Source organism: Otolemur garnettii, unplaced genomic scaffold, assembly GCF_000181295.1.
Source record: "Otolemur garnettii isolate 467f Iridium unplaced genomic scaffold, OtoGar3 scaffold00291, whole genome shotgun sequence".
In the NCBI taxonomy this organism is placed as follows: Eukaryota; Metazoa; Chordata; class Mammalia; order Primates; family Galagidae; genus Otolemur; species Otolemur garnettii.
The window spans coordinates 480,269-500,522 of NW_003852686.1; the positions used below are offsets into that span (position 1 = coordinate 480,269).

Sequence of the window (20,254 nt, forward strand, 5' to 3'; positions counted from 1 at the left end):
TGGGTCTTCTTCATTTCCTGTGAAGAATGGAGCTGCACAAACACCAGGGCTAGTCCTGGGCTAGGCCAAATACAGTTGTGACAGAGAGCTGGCAGGTGCAGGGGGCCTGCTCCCAGTGTGCACAGGGGCCCTTTCACTGCCTCAGGTGGCTGTGTGGTCTGCATACAGGCTCTGTACTCTGAGGTACTGGAACTCTAAATGGACAGGCCCTTTGTAGCTGGCTATCCAAGGGTGGGTCGGGATAGTTGGCCATCTTCCTGGACCTGGGGCTCTTTGCTCCCCTCCTATTGCCCCTAGTGGGCTGTCCCTGTCCTTATCTCCTAAGATGGGCCCTAGACCCCCTTTTCTTATTTGACTAAGATAAGAATGGGGTGGCTGGTGCACCAAGGGGTGAAGCCCAGTGCCCGCGTTGGGCCAGTGCAGCCCCTTCTTTCCTGCCTCTGGCCCTCCTCCCTGCTTGCTGAGGTTCCCTGTGAGGCTGAAACATGGGGACAGATGAACCATGCCACAGCCAACAGGAGGCATCTGGGTACTTGCAGGACCTAGTCATCAGGAGTTATCCCTGATCTAACCAGGAGATGATTCTTGATCTGTCACCACCAGTACTGTCTGGCTATGGAGTGCAGTCCTTGCTCTAGGCCCATGGCCTGGGAGAAATGACAGGCAGCTGTTTAGGAAGCTTCTTCTTCCCCTTCTAGATAAGGTGGGGCAGTAGGAGTCTGGTCCAGGGTCCCAGGGCCAGCCACAGCACCGTTGGACCATGTGACCCTCAGTAGGTCTCTGCCCCGAACCTCAGTTTGTTTATATATAAAATGGGCACAGTGAACACCCTCTCTGAGTCTATGCCACCCAGAGGCTGGAAGTGTGGCAGAGTCTACCTGCCTCGGAGGAATTTGGGCTGGGAGGAGCTGGGCAGTGGGTGTAGGGGTGGCTGTTCTTGAGCCTAACACCTGCCTCCTGCCCTTCCTCCCCTGAAGACGTGAGCAGCCCAGGACTGAGCTGGATAAGCTGGTGTTTGCTGCTAGCTCAGCAGCTCACTGCTAACCAGGGTGTGAGCCCAGAGACTCTGCTAACTGCAGTGCCAGGGCTTGTGAGATAATCTGAGAGCAGCTGTGTGTGCTGCTAGGCTGAGGGTGGCCCTTCTAGGGCGGTGTTTGTATGTGTCTAGGACTCCTGAGGAGGGGAATCACTCCAGCCTGGGAGATGCTAGAGCCTTGGGGCTTCTCAGTGTGGGGCCCTAAGGGCTTCTTGGAAAAATTCAGGAGTGCTGTGGTCTGATCTTCAGGCTCAACTCTTGTCCCCCATGCGCTGCTGCCCTTGGACAGCCCTAGTTGACAGTTGGGTGACTCTGGTGATCCCAGTGATGGGTCTGAGACCACTCTGGTTGCTCACCTGGTGAAGTGTATGTCCTTTCCCAAACCAGCTTGGAGGGAGGCCTGCTCTCTAGGACTCTGAAAGGCACTCAGGAATAGGGGCTGCCAGGAATAGGGGCTGTGCTCAGGGTACTTTGAGGGTCATGTGAGGTCCTGAGGCCTAGCAGCACCCCCTGGTCAGATCACATCTGCTTTTCTTTATCCCAGCCTCTTTCCTATTTCCTCTGAGAAATAGAAGCCCCCAGAGGGAGTTCAGAAACCTCCAGGGCCTATGTGCCTTCTCCCTGGTTGCTGCAGAGACCTGCTCTTACCCTTAGCCTGCCCGCAGCCCCCACATGCCCTCCCCCACCCCCCCGCCCCAGCCCCTCACCTTCTCCCTCTTTCCCGATTCTGCCATCAGCAGGCACACAGTGGTCACTGCTGAGTTGGGAAGCTCCCATCAGAAGGAGCATCTCCGCCATCTGCCACCTGCTGCTCAGGCGCCTCCTTGTCCTCTGGTCCTTCTGTAGAACTGTCCACAGCCTCCAGTTGAGCCTGTTGTTCTTCCTCCTCTGGGAACAGCATCCCTCTGCCCTCCTCCCTAGTGGGGCTTCCAGGGTGGATGATGCAGGCCCCTTCTCCCCTTCCTAGTGGTCTTGGTTGGTCTCATGTCTTACATACCTGCAGATACCTCCCAAATGTCCACCTATAGCCTGATCTCTCCTGAGCACCAGGCTGGTGTCCACCTGCCAGCCTGGAGGGTCAGAATGGAGCTCCCCACTCCCAGGCCATTCACATCACTGCTTCCTCTCTGGCTCAGGCCAAAACCCTTGGCTTCCCTCTCTTTCTCACTGAGACCCATGTCTGTCTGTCAACAGGTCCTATGTTTGTCCAGAAACTTATCACCCACTGCCCCTCATCACTTCTCACTTGGCTGTTGCATCAGCTTTCTGGTTGACCTTCCTGCTGCTCTTCCTGCCTCTGAGCACCATGTCCACAGTGATTCTGTGAGATCTGGGTCAGATCATGTCACTCTTGCCCTCCGAGTTTTGCTGTAGCTCCCCCTGAAACCAACAGAAAACCAGAGGCCTTGTGATCTCCCTCCTGCTGCATCACAAGCCATCCCTCATCTCATGGCATGAAACAGCCACCTCGCTACAGTGATTGTGGGTTTTCACTTCAGGAATTTGGACAGGGCTCAGTGAGGATGGCTCATCTCTGCTCCATGGTGTCCATGGCCTCTATTGGAAAGACTTGAGTGGCTGAGGATGACTTAAGCAGCTAGAGCAGGTGTCCTCAAACTACGGTCTGTAGGCTACATGCAGCCTGCCAAGGACATTTATCTGGCCCGCTGGGTGTTTGTGCCGCCACTGCCTGTACTGCTTAGCAGCCGACTCATCCTGGAGCCCACAGTCTGGCCCTCCAGCAGTCTGAGGGACAGTGAACTGGCCCCCTGTTAGAAAGTTTGAGGACCCCTGAGCTAGAGGCTGGAGTCATCAGAGATTTCTTTACTCTGCATCTGGTGCCTGGATTCCACGTGGACCACGTGGACTCTTCTCATAGATTGGGCTTCCTCAGAGCATGGCTGCCCCATGGTGCTCAGACTTCTGACATGGCTGCACAGTGTCCCCAGGGAGGCCAGCAAGGCAGAAGCTGTGTGGCCTTCTGTGGTGTAGCTACAGAGGCGCACAGTGTCACTTCCCTGCCCTTTGTTGGTTCTAGTAATCAAACCTGCCAGGGTATGGGGGAATAGGAGTGTCAGAGAATCCAAGCCTGTTTTAAAACTACCTTATATAATCTGGTGCCCTGGTACTATTATTACATAACAGATTGTCTGGAAATTCAGGGAGGCAAACCAGGTCTTGCACTCCTAGATTCTGTGGGTCAGAATTCCCAGCTGAGGTGGCTTCTGCTTCATGCAGCCAGGTAGCTGAGAGTGGGGCCACACAGAGGCTCGTTCACTCCAGGGGTCTCAGGTGGTTGCTGGCTGAAACCTGAGCAGGGGCTCCACATGCTCCCCCGTGTATGGCCTGGCCTCCTCTTCATAGGGGACTAGGTTCCAGAGCCCAGGGTCCTGACATTTGTAGTATAGCCTCAAGGGATATCATGGTGTGTTATCTCTGGTGTGATATCTCTGGTGTGATATCATGGTATGTTATCTCTGGTGTGATATCATGGTATGTTATCTCTGGTGTGATATCATGGTGATATCATGGTGTTATCTCTGGTGTGTTATCTCTGGTGTGTTATCTCTGGTGTGATATCTCTGGTGTGATATCATGGTATGTTATCTCTGGTGTGTTATCTCTGGTGTGATATCATGGTGATATCATGGTGTTATCTCTGGTGTGTTATCTCTGGTGTGATATCATGGTATGTTATCTCTGGTGTGTTATCTCTGGTGTGATATCTCTGGTGTGATATCATGGTGATATAATGGTGTTATCTCTGGTGTGATATCTCTGGTGTGATATCATGGTGATATAATGGTGTTATCTCTGGTGTGATATCTCTGGTGTGATATCATGGTATGTTATCTCTGCCGCCTTCTGTGGGTCCAACATCCCCACCTCTTGGGGGAGATACATGAATGTCACTTTGTAGGATGAGCATGTTGGGGGAGGCTACATAGCTGCCCTCAGGAGAGGCAGCCTATGTGTTCCACAGCTTGTCACTGAGTGCCCCTCCCTGCCCCCACCTGTGGCCTGACAATGTGGCATGCCCTGTCCTTTGTCCCCTCAGACAGCTGAGCAACAAACGCTTCCCACCTAACATTCCACCCTTCTTGTGCATTGTCTAACTTCCTGTTTAATTATCTCATTGTGTATTATTTATCCCCCTCCACTAGAATGTGAGCCTCACAGAGGAGGGGGTTTTATCTGTTCTGGTCATTTCTGTCTTTCCAGCACCCCAAAGGATGCCTGACACTATGTGGGCTCCCAGTGACTGCTTGTTGAATGAGTAGATGTGCAGCTTGGAGGGTAGGTGGAGGGAGGGATTCATAGAGGGAGAGAGAGATGGGTGGGTAAGTAGGAGGAGGGAGGAATGGGTATATGGAGGGAGGCATAGGTGAGTGGGTGGAGGGAGGCATGGGGGGCTGCGTAGGTGGTGGGAGGGATGGGGAATGGGTAGATGGTGGGAGGGATAAGGAGGGGAGTAGTAGGTGGTTTGAGGGATGGGGGAGGGGTGGAGGGAAGGGACTGGGTAGGTGGTGGGAGGGATGGGACCGATGGGTGGGTAGGTTGAGGGAGGGCAAGTGGATGACTCAGCTTCTATGCAGGGACTCCGAGGAAGATCTCTGTTTTAATAGAAGGGCTTTGCTGCCATTATTTATATGCATCTTCCCATCGCCCACATGGCAGCTCTGTGTGAGTGAGCACGCCTACATTCCGTTTTTATCCAAGATGAAACGGGGTATAGAGCAGCCTATCACTTGGCCCGGGTCATGCAGCTCATGTGGCAGAGCTGGGACTGGAGCCCAGGCTGCCCTCCCTTTAGGCTGAGGGCTGCCTCGCTCTTGGCCTTTCTCAAATGAGGACGATGATGAAGGATGTTACTGAGGTCACCCATAGAGAGAGCAGAGCCTCAGTGCTGGGAGCAGAGAGCCAGCCCAGCAAGGTTGGTACCCTAGGAGCCAGCAGGTCCACCCAGCCTGGAGCCTGTGCTGCCTGGGGGGCAACTGGCCATTGTCCTGGGGCTGGTGAGGTGGACAAGGTAGGCATGGTGCTCACCTGGTGGCGTGTGGAGGCCTGTGGGGCACTGCTCCAGCCAGGGGCTTGAGTGCCCCTCACCAAGCCCAGGTCACCTGCTGGAGCTCCTGAGCAGTGGCGTCACCTGACCCAGGTGCAGAGCTCAGCATATACTGGCTGCTCTGTTGCCATGGCTACCTGGCAGGCCTGGGATAGGGAGGGTGGGATGAGGGGCTGGGAGAAGGAGTGGCCCAGGGAGGCTCTGGACTCCAGGCAGAGTGTAGCTGCCCTGCCCTATGCACAGCCTCAATGCAGGAGGGATCCACCTGGCTAACTATAAATAAGTGGAGAGATAAGTGAATAAATAAATAAAATGTGGCTGTTCCATTAGCTGGAATGGTCGTCTTTATAGGTAGGTGGTTGCCAAGATCCTAATTCTAAGAAGAGATTGTGTGCTAGAGACACAGTGTTATTTTTTTTTCTCGTTTTTAAAAGTGAAAGGAACATACGCACACATGCACACACACACGTCTTCTTATGTCCTGTGCAAGGTGGCTGTTTCCTGGTGCCAGTAAAATTCTGTGGGAGCTTTTAATGAGGTCTAGTTTTAGCAGTGAAAACAGTCTCGTGTGACTTACACACTAACCAAGTCAGGTGTTCTTCTGTTCCCGGGATCCTCCTGGCCTCTGATTGCACACACAGGATGCACACTTCTATGCCTGCCATGGGGCAGCACCAGGACCCAAGCTGGCCCGCCTTCTCAGGCCTGGCCTTGACCTCTTCCTCACCCCAGGCCAGAGGACTGGCCTTCTGTCTGGAGCTTGACTTCTGCCAAGTCCCTAGTGGGATTTTGCTCTCTGGTGAATCGTGACTCCTGTAGGTATCAGCCTGCAGGAGCCTGTGTACCTTGGGCATCATCCCTCGGAGCTGGGGCCAGCCCAGGTGTCCAAGGCTTAGGTACCTGCACAGTGACTGGAGGGCCAGTGTCCATGCTAGCCACCTGCTCCAGATGTTCCCTTCTGTGCTCCTAAACGTGGCTGGCCCTTGGCACCCATGGTAGGGTTAGTCACAGGCCCAGCTCTGGGTCCAGCCCCACTGGAGCTGCTAGTTCTGCAGCAGGTGTAGGGCCGTCTTCATCCTCAGGCTGTCCTGCAGAGCAGCAGTGGTGCTGGGACAAAGGATAGACAACCCAAGAGTTATCTGCAACTCTGCAGTGGCCTTGGGGGAAGAGGTGCGAAGGCAGGAGGGGCGTGGGGCCACTGCTCTTCCATGGACACTCCCCTGAATGGGCAGAGGGTCAGTCCATTTTTTTCATCCTGCGGGTGAGCCAAGACTGCATAACCAGTATGGCTAGGCCCTGGCATGTGAGCATCCTCTCAGTTCATTCCAGGAGGTTCCTGCCACAGCTATGGGAACAGGTAGTGGGGCCCTGGTGGTGAAGGAGGTGGGTCGTGGCCCCTGTCTTCCTGCCCCTGTGCAAACTCACGTCTGTTCTATACAGGGAGCACACCAAAGATGGGCCAGGCTGGCCCTCCCCAGGCCTGTAGGGTGTGGTTTTCTGCAGTGAGCTTTCTTCCAGAACAGAGTCGGAGATTTCTTAACCATGGCTGCTTACCGGGAGCCCAGGGCTCAGGTAGAATGAGCCAGAGCTTTTGTTCAAGCTTTGGTTCCCTTTTGTTCAAGATGAATGACACTCATCAGTGAGCCCTCAGAGGGGTAGAGGATCTATGCCAGCCCATCACCAGAGGGGGTCCAGGGCAGTGATTTGAGTGCCAGGCATCTTGAAAAGGGGATGCCTAAAATGAGCCTAAGATGCCTCCATGTTCGCCTGCATGAGGTTGGGGACAGGGGGTTGCTGACGCCCATCCGTGCACGGTTGGCTGAGTCTCTGGAGGCTGGGACAGCAGAACCCCTGATACTGTGGGGTCCTGGTCACCTCTCCCAGCGGGCACAGCCTGCTGTGGTTTCCCACTGCACTGAAGGCTCCGGGGTCCTGTGTACCCCATGCTGGTGGGCTGAGTGGTGTAAGTGTCCCCTGGGTCTCAGCTTTTCCCTGTGTAGTCCCTGCTTCTGCCACTCCTGCTCAGTTCAGCTGACAGGGGCCGGAGTCCTGTGGGGTTCTAGCCAGAGCACCTGCTGCCATCGGACACGTTGCTGGTGTGGCACATCAAGCCACAGCAGGCAGCAGGTAGCCAGGTCAGTGATGAATGCAACGCATCCGGCCTGGAGGAGCCGAGCCTGTGCGGAGGTCTCCTGTGGGCTGTCATGTGGACACAGTGAGATATTCCCTGGGAGCTAGAAGGTCACTGGGCCCCTGCTCCTCTGAGGGGCTCTCCTTGAGCCCAGAACATGAGCCATCCACACCCTGCCAACACATCAGGGACTCTGAATTGGTGACACCATACCCATCTGGACTGTCCCAGGTTACTGGATTTGATACTGCTACGTGCAGAGTACTCCTAGGACAGTAGTCATATGTTTACAGAGACGTGGCCAGAATGCCAAGGCTGGGACATGGAGTTTTGCAGCCGGCCTACAGGGCCTGGGTCCTGCTCAGCCTCACCCTTCCCATGCTATTCTCTCTCACCAAAGCTGTGTCCCTGCATGCTGGGCAGTGGTTGGAGCACTCCCTCCCACCACGGACAGGTCAGTACCGCACCAGCATGGCTCTCGGCCTCTCCTGCTCGGCTTATACACACAAGCCTGCCATGTGCAGGTGGCTGCAGCATAGGACGTCCTGGAGGAGCCTGCTGTCCCTGAGTGTTGACTGGGGCCTTGGGCCCATCCTGGGGAAAGGCTGCAGTCCCTGGGGGCTGAGCAGCATTTGCGGTGGGTAGTAACCTGGCCTGTATCAACATAAATTTGGGTTGGATGCTGGCCTCAACATTTCTGGCTGTGTCCTTGGGCGGTCATTTACCCTCTGTGACCTAGGTCCTTGTCTGTGAAGGGTGAGATAACCTCAGGTGCATCACACTTGATGTGTGGAGATGTGTGAGCTGCTGCCTGCGAGGTCCTAGAAAGCCCCCAGGCCCCGAGTCTATGTGCAGCCAAAGCTGAGTCTATGTGCAGCCAGCTGCCGTGCTGCGGGGTCCTTGGGGGCAGTGGTTAGTGCTGGTACATGGCAGGGTCAGTAACCTGTACCTGCCTGTGCCATGATTTGTGATCTTATGTCTGTCTCAGAGTTGAGCCTAAGCTTGGCCTCCTTGGCCTGTGACCTCACTCCTAGAAAAGGTGGTGGTAACAGGGCCAGGGCCGGGCCCTGCCTGGTGCTGTCACTGTGCCACACAAACTGGAGCTGAGGCCTTCCATACCCCATTCCTCACCACCCTCCAGACCACTGGCTGAGTCCTGCAGAGCAGCTGCCTACTCTGTGCCATATTTGAGCCCAGCAATTGAGTTGTGGTTGATAGTTGATATGGCTTTAGATAGTGCTAATTGCTTCATTTCCCAAAACACTCTTAAGAAGAAGATGAATTTCCCTGTAACGCTTTGCAGTGGGGTGAGGTGACCCTAGAGGAAGTTGGTCCTGGCTGTAACTAAGCCACTCAGTGGGTGCTGGGCAGGGGTCACGGCCACCCCTTCCCATCCTAGCAGGCATGGAAGCACTGCCCTTGCCCTGAGCTCAAGCCCAGCTGTGTGCCAGGTGCTGCACGTGGCTTGGCAAAGTTGGGTACCTATGTAGGAGGGTTAGTTTTGCTTAGGTGATGAGTGAGTAGACTGAACTTGTAGTGATCGGGTATGTCCAGGGCCATGCAGTGGCCAGCAGGGGAGTTATCCCCTGTGCATCGTGGTGGTCAGGAAAGGAGTACACATCTAGTCAGTGGGCTCTTCCCCTTCTGAGAGGCCTGGAGATCATGGGCCCTCTGGAGTCTCCTTATCCCTTTATCCCTTATCTGTGGATGCCCAGGCCCAGGTGTGTGGGCTGAGTGGTGTGGCCACATCCTTGTAATCACATTGTTGGAGCAAAGAGTTGGATAGCTTGGAGGGCACAAGAGGCCAGCATGCTGTGCTAGGGTAGAAGAGACCCTAAAATCCCCTGGCCCAAGTTTGTATTTCTTAGTCTGTTAACTTCTTCATGGAGCCACTCAGTCCTTGGGTAGCTATGGAGCTGCCAGCCACCTACCCATCCTTCCATCCTTCCATCCATCCACCCACTCATCTATTTACACATCTGCCCATAACTTCATCCACCCATTCATCTACACACCCATTCTTCCATCCCTTTATCTATCCACTCATCCATCCATCTATTCACCCACCTATCCTTTCGTCCATTCCTTTACCCATCTACTCATGTACCCACCTACCCATTCACCTTTCACTGTCTGTCCACCCACCTGTCCTTCTTTTTGCCCAGTCCGCTCCTTCAGGACTTCAAGCCCCTGTGTGCTGTCCATGCTCAGTGCTGGTGCACATGGAGGGGCCATTAGGGCCCTTCTGTCAAGGAGTTCTTGGGCTGTGCAGAGGGATGGGATATGCTCAGAAGCAGCCAGCAAGTGTGCAGACAGGGTGCTCTGCTCAGGACAGTTTCTGTTCTTTTCCTCAGGCCTCCACAGCAGCACTGGGGACACTGTTCTGTAGTTGACTGTAAATCCCCAGGGCAGACCCTGGGGCCCTGGGTACTAGGGGAGTTTGAGGTTTGGCTTGGAGTCAGGAGACTGAGGATTCAGATCCCTGCTCTACCTCTGACTTACAGTGACCCTGGGCTTGTCCCTGACCTTCTGGTCACTCGTTCTGTGATAGGAAGTGGGCAAACCACTTGGTCACCAGATGCTGGCTGATTGTCAGTATTGTGGCTGCTGCCCATGCCTGGCTCTGGGCTCACCTTCTCCAATGCCCTGGTCTGCGCCTCGTAGCTCTGTTACTGATGGCTCTGTCTTATTCTGCAGAGTGACTTGCTGGATGTGGATCAGATCATCAAGGACTTGGCCTCCATGGTGTCGGAGCAAGGAGACGCCATTGGTGGGTAGCCACTCCAGCCTCAGGCTGCCTGCTGACCCCTGGGTGTGGGCAAAACCGCCTCTGAGACAAGCAAGGCCCTGGGGTGGGGTTAGGCTACCTCCAGCCCTCAGGAAGGCTGAGAGGGGGGCTCAGGGAAGAGGGCCACTCACTCTTCTACTCAAGAGCTCCTGGCCTCCATGTCCTTCATGGGGTCTCCTGCCTGCCTAGAGCCTAAGGAGTGAAGATGGGCCATGTCAGGTGGGGGTTGCAGTCAGGTGCAGCGGTGTCTCCATGAGGTTTCTGGGACGTGGAGCCCAGGGCTGTGGTTCCGCCACCAGTGTGCCCGCCTGTGGAGGAGCCGTGGGACAGCATGCTGGGAAAGTCCTTGAGAGAGACCGGGCCAGCTCTGCAAGCCAGCACCTCCTGGGCAGCCTCCCAGCATGCAGCACCCACAGCCCTGCCTTCCTCATTCAAAGGAAGGAAAGCAATGCAGGGAGCCCAGGAACCCTGCCAGCCCCCAGGAGGCCCACCCTTTTGCCCTGGCTGGTGAGCAGTCAGGATGAAGGGGCTAAGCCTGGAGCCAGAAGGCTGGAGGCTTCTCTTTGGGTGTCTGCACCCACAGTGAGGGGGGCTTTCCCTGCCAAATGGGACATAGGCCACAGCAACCAGGTCTCCCAACTCTGCCGCCCTGCTGCCTGGCTCTACTTAGCCACCCACCACCAGAACTGGGGGAAGGGGTGGTCCTGACCTCCTGCTGCCTCTATGGGTCACCTGTGGTCTTCCCCAGGGGCTCCTCAAGCCTCCGCCTGAGGTCTCAAAGCTCAAGGGCCAGAGGAACTGGCCACCTGCACCTTAAAATGAGGAGAAAGGTATTTCTAAGCTCCTCCCTCCTTGTAGGAGTCCTGCCTAGCCCATTAGGTCCAATGCATTTTGAGGATGAAGCAGGGGAGGGTGGTGGCCATTGAACCCTCAAGATGCTGCCCTTTGAAGGCTGGGGCTCCCAGGCTCACTGCTTGGGAGTGTACACCTAAGCCCTGCAGCCAGTCCAGTCCAGGCTCTCAGCAGAGACCAGGTCTTCAGAGAGACCTAGGAAGCTGGTATCCCTTACCTGGTGTGGTCACATGGAGGCCCTGGCCTGCATTTGTCCACCCTGTGCTGGGGCCTAGGGACATGCAAGTGGGCTTCTGAGGGCCCTGGCCCTGGGTGTGCTGGGTGCCTGACCCGGTGGGGCAGGAGCTCTTAGCGCTCTGGCCAGGTCTCTTGTGAACAAAGTCTAGAGCAGTGCTCAGCGCTGCTTGGCTACAGCAGTCAGCTGCCCGCCAGGACCCTGGGCCTCTGGCCCACCAACTTCCCTCCCTCCTCTGGCCATTCAGTTGTCTCCTTAGGGGCCTGTAGCGAGAACCACCTCCCCACTTCTCTGAGGCCCTTGAGCAGCCAGCTCCTCACCATGGGTGCTGTACCGCTCCCCCAGAAATGACCCAGGTTTAAGCCAGGAGGCCACAGGCTGCCATATTCCCTGCCCCACAATGTTCCCTGGGGTCCCGTCAGCCAGCTCTCACCCCTCAGCCCCACAGCCAGGCTTCCACCGCTCTGCGGTCCTGGATGTTGCTTACTGGGCCACTCGTTGCCCCTCACCATGTCCTCTCCCAGGGCTACTTATCTCCTTGTTGGCCTTTGAGGGTGGCTCTAGCCTGTGGCTGGCTGATGTCAGTTGGGACATGCTAAGGGTGTGAACGGCCTGTCCATTCCAGCTGCCCACCAGTCCCGGTGACAGACTAATCAGGTGGGGTCATACTGTGGGTGGGAAGGGGCATTCACACCAGCAGTTCAGGGAGGGAGTGAACAGGGACAACCTGGGGTGACCTGCCAAGCAGGTCAGGGAGGGGAGATGGCACCTGGCAGAAGGGTAGTGGGAGGCTCAGAGCAGCCATGACGCTAGGCTCTGATACCATGGGTGCAGGACACATGTGCCAATAACTGGTGTGTCCCCTCTGCTCATGCATGCAGGGACCTGTAGTAACCCGGGGCCACCAGCCTGGTGACACCTCCTTCCCACAGCTTCTGCCCACTGCTCAGCCTCTGGTGCCTTTCCAGGGTCCAGCAGCAGCCAGGCCACTTGCCGGCGGAGCTCCAGCCCTGAGCCAGCCATGGCAGCCCTGCTGCGGGGTGGGGGCCCAGGCTCTCCCCAACAGCCAGGCCCCCACCACCGCACCAAGACACGCAAGCCCAACTTCAGCCCCCAGGAGACTGAGGTGCTGGTGCAGAGAGTGATACGCCACTACCCGCTGCTGTTTGGGGCGCTGCGGGGCACGCCAGCTCGGAAGCACCGCGTGTGGGGCAGGATCCTGCAGGCGGTGAACGCGCTGGGCTACTGCCACCGAGACCTGGGCGACCTCAAGCACAAGTGGCGGGACCTGCGGGGCGCTGTGCGGAAGAAGCTGGCCGAGGGCGGCCCTGTCCCTGGCCTCATCCTTACACCGGTAGAGCGCATGGTGGCAGAGACCTTCTCTGCCCAGGCTCCCCCAGGCGAGGGCCAGGTCACAGAGCCCTTGCCAAGTAAGTAGGTGCTCCCCCAACCCTGGCTGGTCACAGAGCTTGATGATGTGGGGGTGTCTGGGAGAAAGATAGCAGCCCTTGCCCCTCCTCCTCCCCTGGATTCCTGGGGTACAGCTGTCATGAGAAGATAAGGCCAGAACCCAGCTTCAGCTGGCTGGCTCTTGTCATGGCCCTTAGGGAGCAGGAGGTAACCTGTCCACTAGTTGGTCACTGTTTTAGGACTTCGGCAGAGCCAGGATGGACCCTGGGCTGAGCTTGGTCTTTTGCACACCCCAGTGTGCGCCTTGCTCTTGGGCTCCCTGGTGGCTCTTGGGCTCCCTGGTAGCTCTCAGCCTACCTGCACACATGATCTTCCCATCTGAGCCCAAACCACCTTTGCCAGAAGTTTCTGTGCTTTGTGGAGCCCCTTCTGCAGCCCCCAGCTATCCATGGCTCCCAGGGCAAAGCTGGCTCAGCCCCTGCTGCCGCCTCCTGCCATCTCTTCTCTCGTCACCATCCTCCGCACGTGCAGCTCCACCTCCTCAAAGCTGAGTGCCCCCCACCCCGGACTTCACCCTTCTGGGGAGCTGCTGAAAGGACTTTGGGAACGAAGCCCCAGAACAGGACAAGTTCCCTCCAGAAGGCCACAGAGTGGACTAAGGATCCAGCCTCAACGGGGACAAGCAAGGATCTGCTTGGGCTGGGTAGGAGACATGTGGACGTGGCACACGACTGAGCCCATGGCCTATGGCAAGCCTGGAGGAGCACTTGCAGGCCCTGTCATTCTGGGGGCTGCAGGCTTTCTCCATAGGGCAGGGTCCTACCGTCCATGTTTCTGTGTGCAGAGCAGGTCTGGTTTGGGGTGCTTCAGGGCAAGGGTGGACATGCTCTGTGGGGCTGAGCAGGGGCTGGTGATGCTGGTGTGGCCAAGTCCCCATCCTAGAGGGCTGGCAGGAGCTCAGGTCTGCTCACCTGCCCTGGGTTGAGATCCAACCCCACCTTTTCTGACCCCCTGGTAGGTCATGGCCCTGGGCTCACCCCTATCAGGGACCCCCAAATGCCTGATTCCTTGGTGCCCATCAGCTCTTCATGGGAGTGACTTGGTCCATTGTTGATAGCTGAAGTTTGTTGAATGGCTAAGTGAGATAGTACTTGTGATGGGGCAGACTTCCCCTATAGAAACAAAGGCCAGGATCAGGGAAGTGGCTGCAGAGTTTGATGACAGGGTAGGGGATATCACATTGGGAGGTTCAAGTGCCTCAGACCCACTGATCTTCCCACCTTGGGTCACCAATGGCTTGGGGCTTGGGCAGGGCCAGGCTTTTAAGGACACATCATAGCTGGGGGACTGGGGATAGTGAGTTGGCAGAGTGAATGGAGGTCTCCCACAGGAGACCACTGGGTGGGCACTTTCCCCTGAGGTATGTCTCCTGCTCTTCATGTGTCTGGGGAAGGACAGTACCCAGGGTGATTCTCTCTGGCCTGGAGACCTGTTTCAGTGTCAGGGCATCCAATTGACTTCCAGAGCCAGGGGCCCTCCAAGGTGGTTCCCACCCGTGGCCCTCTGTGTCACGGGTGGTTGCCGAGGGGCTTGTGGCTCTGCAGGGCTGACCCCATACACCCAGATCTTTCTTTAAGACCAGACAGAGCCACTGGGGCTGAGATTGATAAGCAGGTCCTGTCCTGAGAAGCCTGGGACCCTCTCCTACCCACTCCTGTGCACTGCCATAGCAGCTCTGCCTGTGGGCTGTCCCCAAATTAGGACCATGTCTGAGTTTGGGGAGCACCCCTAAGACCACACTTGGCCTGTGGCTTGTGTGTGAAGCCCCCAGTCACTGTCCTGAGGGGCCTGGTCTCCCCTTAGGGAGAAGGGGGTACCAGATGTGAGAATCTCCATGTCCCTTGTCCTGATCAAGCCAAACTCCTGCTGTGCTGAATGCCCAGGTCTCATTGCCCACTGCTGGCATGGTGTCCCTGTAGCTGGCCGTGTGTTCCAAGGGGCCCTGGGCAGTTTCAGTTTGTGCTCTGCATGGTGCTCCCTTTTGCTTCTGAAGGGCTGTGTGGATTCTTGGTTTCCTGGGCCTTGTCTGTGGCTCAAGTGTGGCCCAGTGGTGTGACTCCTTTGCGCAAAGTCACTGGTCCTGTCAGTGCCACACCAGTTTAGATTGGTTGGTCACTGTCCAGATGTCCCCTGCTCTGTCCACAGAGTGGCCTTTTGCCATCCTTGTGGCAGCTGTGCAGGAGGAGCTGAGATGGGGCACTGCCCCTCCACTGAGGGTCAGAGGATGGGGGACCACCCAAGGGCAGGGCCATGGAAGCAGTACTTGACTTGAGTCTGGCTCTGGCCCCCCCGCCACAGCTGCTGTCTCTTCCTGGGTGTGCTCTCCCTCTAGGTGAGGGTGCCGGGGAGTCGCCTTCTCCAGGGGCACTTCCAGGCCCCTATCCTGATGCCACTGGCGAGCCACAGCTCACACCGGCTCCCTCAGTGGTGCCTGGCAGCCCAGCACCTGACCCTACAGCTGCTCCTCTGGAGGCCAGGCCTCCAGGGAAGCCCACACGGAGGGATCTCAGGGCCCAGAGGAGCGGATGCAAAGCCCACGCTGTTCACTCCCTGGCCTGAGCTGGCTCCGTGGGGCCTGCCTTGGAGGTGCCCTCAGGGCTAGGATGGGTGGGTCCTGCCCCTGAAGTTGCCTTCTGTGTCTTGATTTGCAGACAGTATTGAAGCTGGCCTTGAGGCTGTGTCCTCACATGTGGAGGTGGCTCCTGGCCAGAGCAGCCAGTACCAAGTAAGTCAGTGTGAGGGTGAGAGTGCCCTGCCAGCCTGTCTCCTTCCCTCTGTCCCTCCGTCCCTCCATCTGTGTGTCCAGGGGCCCAGGCCCTGCTCTGTGTGCAGGAGGTCCAGACTCACAGGATCTCCTCTGAGCCACACTGCTGGCTCAAGCCTTGGGGGGCAGGGAGGGCTGAGGAGGGGGCTGCAGTTGTGGTCTGCATAGCCTGGGTGGTCAGCACCATCTCCTCTGTCATCTGGGCCCCCACTGCCTTCTTTCATAGGTCCTGTGCCCACCAAGCCTGTGAAGCAGGTAGCTAGAGTCTTTCCCCAGTAGGCTAGGCAAGGCTGGCAGGCTGTGGTATGGTTCTCAGGAGAGGGCAGTGCCCTGTGGCCACATGGTTAGAAGCTGGCTTTTGGGGAACTGTGTCGCTGGGCATGCTATCTCTGCCGCCCTCTCCACGGGCACAGTGGGGTGGAGGATGGGGGCCAAGCCTTTCTGCAGCACCTGCCCCAATGGTGGGAGCGTGCAGCTCAGCGTCCATCCTGGGCTGGGGCTGATGGGGCTGACGCAGCTCAGCGTCCATCCTGGGCTGGGGCTGATGGGGCTGACGCAGCTCAGCGTCCATCCTGGGCTGGGACTCAGAGGGACCTTCCGTAAAGGGAGTGAGGCCCCTATGAAATAGCTTGAAATGGGGCTTATGGCAGCCTTGAGGCCCAACCACTGGGCCTTCGTGCTGACCCATGGTCCCCCTGAGAAGCCTGACTGGTCCCATGCTGCCTTGAGACTCTGGTCCCACTGGAGGAGGGCCCACTTGGCATTGTCCCTCTCCATCTCAGGAACTCACTGTGACCTTTGCGCTGCCCTGATGGGTGGAGACAACCATGTAACAGAGCTTTTACTCAAGTAATGTGTGTCCAGGGGCCAGGCCCGTAGACATCCAGCCCAGAGAGGTGAGGGTGGCAGGGGCCACCATGGTAAGAGAGGCCCTGAGGCTTCCTGGGAGATCACAGTTCTTGGAAGCCGAGCAAGAGCTGTCCTGGCAGGGGGGCCAGTGCAGCCTGTGCCCAGAGGAGCAACTCAAGGCAGGCAAGCCCTGGACGCCACAGGGGAGTGTGGACAGCTGAGCAGGTGGTTGTGAGGAGGGCTTTGAGAAGTCAGAGTTGTACTTGGTTTCTGTAGAGGGGCACAGGCAAAGGTGGCTGTGGTTTGAGCCACGAGGGGGCCTGGGGATGTAGAGCCAGAGCAGGAGAGATCCGTGCCACCAGGGGCCTTGTGCTCACTCCCACAGGCCCTGGCTGGGTGGCTGCAGGCCAGCTCTCGCTCAGTGAGAGCACATGGTAAAGGGACCAAGGACATGAGAATGGAGGCTGGGGTGCTGCCAACTTCCCCTTTTCTCTGCCACTGGCCATCAGAGTAAGATCAGAGTGGCGAAGGATTAGCTCTTTGGGATAGGAGAGGAGACTGTGAGAGGCTGTGATGAGGTCATCTGCAGGATGGCACAGGGCAGGGCTGGGCTGGGCGTCCTGGTTCCCGCTGAGGACTCTTCTGCTCCAGCCCACGGCCTACCACCTCCCCACCTGCCACTGAGGACAACTGGCAAGTGAGACTGATGGGTGTGCTGATGCTCAGGCCTGAGCTACTGAGGGCCTCGCCTTGGAGGACAGCAGTGATCTGGTGAGACCACCCTCAGGGACCACTGGTCGGAAGTAGCAGCACATGCGCTGGACTGCAGGAGGAAGGTGTGCCCGTGAGGAGGAGGAGGAGGAGGAGGACGACAAGGAGGAGGAGGAGAAGGCAGCAGCAGCACAGGCAACTGAGCCAGCCACCCTCATGGATGAACCCAGCCTCTTCGCTCTCTGGGGCGAGGCTGCTGAAAAGTCACCCCATTTCCATTGTATAGCAAGAGCCACCTTGGCTGTAGGCAGGTGGGGCTCAGGTGGGAAGGCCATCCCCCTGTGACGTCCTGTTCCCACCCAGTGGGCCCTGCCTCATAGCAGGCTTGGGAGAGACATCTGCTCACCTGTCTTTCATACCTAGAGAACTGGAAGGGTCAGAAGTTTCAAAGTGACCCTTCAACTTTCAAAGTCAGCTTTTTATTTTCAGACTAGGAATTAGAGGCCCTCAGTAGAGGAGGGTTATTCCTAGGGTCCACAACGTGGGGACTGAGCGCAGCTGGGTGTGGAGCCAGAGGCTGTGGGGTTCCATGCTCAGGGTGGTCTTGCTTCTCTAGGGACACTCGATCCTCTCACCCTTCTGGGGACATCCACAGGCTGATGCCCAGTGGGCAGGTGGATGGGCAGATGGATGAAGGGCATATGCCTGAGTGGGTGGGTAGGAAAGGACATGGGGGAAGAGGGCTAGGTGGAAATGCACAGGCGAGGGGTAGATGGGTGAGTGGGGGGGTGCACCCCATGGACGGGCAGTATGGCAGATAGGTTTGTGACAGCTGTGCGGATGGATGGAGCCTCAGTATTTTGATGGTAGGGGATGAATAGGAGGTGGTGCCATGGTGGCCTGGCCCACACAGGAGTGAATCCATGTACCACTCCAAAAGTTTTCTCATCTTTCATGGGTATTGTGGAACCCAGATAGGTCTCTTCCCCTTACTTCCCCCACACTGTGCTGGTCCCTGGCCAGCCAGGCTGATGTCTTCCTGTCTTCCTCTGTTAGCCGATGAGGAAGACGAGGCCCCCAGCTGCCTGTGGCTGCCCCTGCGGACCATGGATGGGCCCAGCCCGCCTGAACCCGACCCCCTGGACTTCCGAGGAACCTTCCACGTGCCCACCTCCTCACCCTCCCCACCTGCCTCCCCAGCTGCAGCCCCACCTGCAGCCACGTTTGTGGGGGCCTTCCGGCCTTCCCCACCCTCCTCAGCATCAGTACCCACACCTCCCCTGCCTTCTGGGAAGACCCCGGCAGTGGCCTCCGAAGTGTCTGCTTTTGAGCAGCGGCTGCTGGACTCCCACCGGCGGCAGGGTGCCCTGCTGTCCTCCTGGGCCCAGCAGCAGAGTGCACTGATGGCCCAGCAGAACCTGCTGCTGCAGCGGCTCGCAGAGCAGAGCCAGCGGTTGGCTGACGGGGTCGAGGCCCTCAATCACACCCTCAAGAAGCTGGCAGAGGCACGCCCCAGCCAGGGAGCCTCGCCTTCTGTCCCAGATGGCACCCTTGCTGGGGGACTGGCCCATGGGCCCACCAGGAGCTCCCAGGACACCCCCGCTGATGCCCAGCCAGGCCTCGATGTCTTCTCAGGGATGATCCTAAAGGTGGAGGAGGAGATATAGGGCTGATCCCGGGTGGTGGAGCAGGAAGCAGGGAAGGCCTCTGTGCTGGGGAAGGGTGGCAGGGATTCTGGTGAGCCAGAGTCCTCGTGTCCGGAGGACTGGAAGGCGGAGAACATACAAATATCTGCCTGTGTTCCCTGTGTCAGTGGCTTTGTTTGTGGGTTTGCTGACCTGCAGGAGGGGCAGTGGGCTGGGGCCCAGGCCAAGAAGAAGGCAGGGGATAGGGCAGTGAGAGATCAGTTCCTCTGATCTCACTGTTGATCTCAGGCTCGGACAGCTGGGGCGCCTGGCTGTGGACTTCTCAGCACTGTGTGGCAGATGGGGAGGTGCATTTGGATGTTGGGGCCCTAGAGTGGTGTGGCTTGGCTAGGTGCCAGAGGGTCCCAAAGTGTGATTTGGAGTGATGCCTGAGGCCTGTCTCTCGGGTGGCATGCAGACTAGGGGCTGGGCTCCTGCAGTTCTGCCTTACTCTGCCCAGGGAGCCCATCCCGTGGGCCAGAGTCATTTCTGTCCAATTTTATATCTGTTATTATAAATATGAGTATAGGCATATATATTACTTGGCACTATATGGGAGTGGGATGCCATTTTGTACCTGTAGATTTTTTTTTTTTTTTTTGCAGAAAGTATTTTTCTTATGTGAACATAAAATAACAAAAAAGGTGATAATGCCAGTGATGATGACAGTAAATGAGCTGGAACCTGCTGCTTTCTCTGGCTCTGCCTTTGCTTCGGCCCCCCTAGGGGGGGTCCCGAGCACCTGCTAGGCTCTGGGCCTTTCTTCACCATCACTACCTCTGACTCTGTGAGCCCCTGCAGAGGGGGCAGCGCCACCTCCTGTCCTTGTCCCCGCTTGCTAAGGCACTATCTGTTTCCACACAGGTTGGGTGGCTACCATCTGGGTGCCAGTAGAAGAGGAGGTAGGAGCCAACCTGGCCACCTGGGGCCTGAGGGTCAGCCTGCAGCCTTTTTGGTGAGCCAGTGGGGCCTGGTCCTGAGCTGTTCTTCACACGGCCCAGTGTCAGTGACTGCTGTCTGTGAAAGACCCCAGACTGACGCCAGACAGCCAGCTGTCTTTGAATGTGTCTTGGCCCTGCTTCACACTCTTCTCCCTCAATGGGTTCCATGGCTCTGTTCTGCATGCATGGGGGCCTCTACTCAAACGTATCCCTCCCCAGGAAAGCCATTCTCTACCCTTAACATCCAGATTTATTTCAAACCACCCCGTCCAAGAAGCCTTTGTAAATCTCCTTCTGGTTCTCGTCCACTATAAACATTCATCGTGGTTGACATTGACCTCTCTTATGGCAATGAGCATTTTCCTTCTTGTGTTACAGTCTTGCCGTGGACACATTCCCTACTCTAGTCCCAGAATGAGCCTGATCCTGGTCATACACTGAGCCCTGATCCTCTTCTCACACTATGTCCTTACTTCAGTTATATACTGAGCATTGACCCTGGTCACTCACAGCTCTGATCTGGTCCCACAACATGTTCCCAGCCCAGTTACATGTTCTGGTCACACATTGAACCTTGAGCCTGGTCATACACTGAGCCTTGGCTTCAAGCCTGTCCTTTGTCTGCCTCAAGGTATCTGTCAGGATTGTCCTTTAGCCTGGCCCCTTAATAAGTGCAGATAACACAGAAGCAACTAAGGCAGGCAAGAAGCCTCTCTTCATAGTGCA

At 57.1% G+C, this 20,254-nt stretch overlaps 1 protein-coding gene across 3 annotated transcripts in view; it reads left to right on the forward strand.

Moving 5' to 3' along the window:
* TSNARE1 (t-SNARE domain containing 1) overlaps nucleotides 1-19,883 on the forward strand; it is a 118,038-nt gene extending 98,155 nt beyond the window's left edge. Inside the window, exons 11-14 of one of the 3 annotated variants that reach the window (XM_023508918.1) lie at nucleotides 9,931-10,003; nucleotides 12,077-12,538; nucleotides 17,959-18,551; nucleotides 19,452-19,883. In XM_023508918.1, coding sequence (XP_023364686.1) covers nucleotides 9,931-10,003; nucleotides 12,077-12,538; nucleotides 17,959-18,551; nucleotides 19,452-19,481 — 1,158 coding nt within the window. In that variant the 3' untranslated portion in view covers nucleotides 19,482-19,883. Of the gene's footprint in view, nucleotides 1-9,930; nucleotides 10,004-12,076; nucleotides 13,222-15,229; nucleotides 15,304-17,958; nucleotides 18,552-19,451 lie in introns of those variants that run through there. The other 2 variants (XM_023508919.1, XR_002771358.1) reach the window with 2 other exon arrangements.
* Nucleotides 19,884-20,254: the final 371 nt, after the last annotated feature.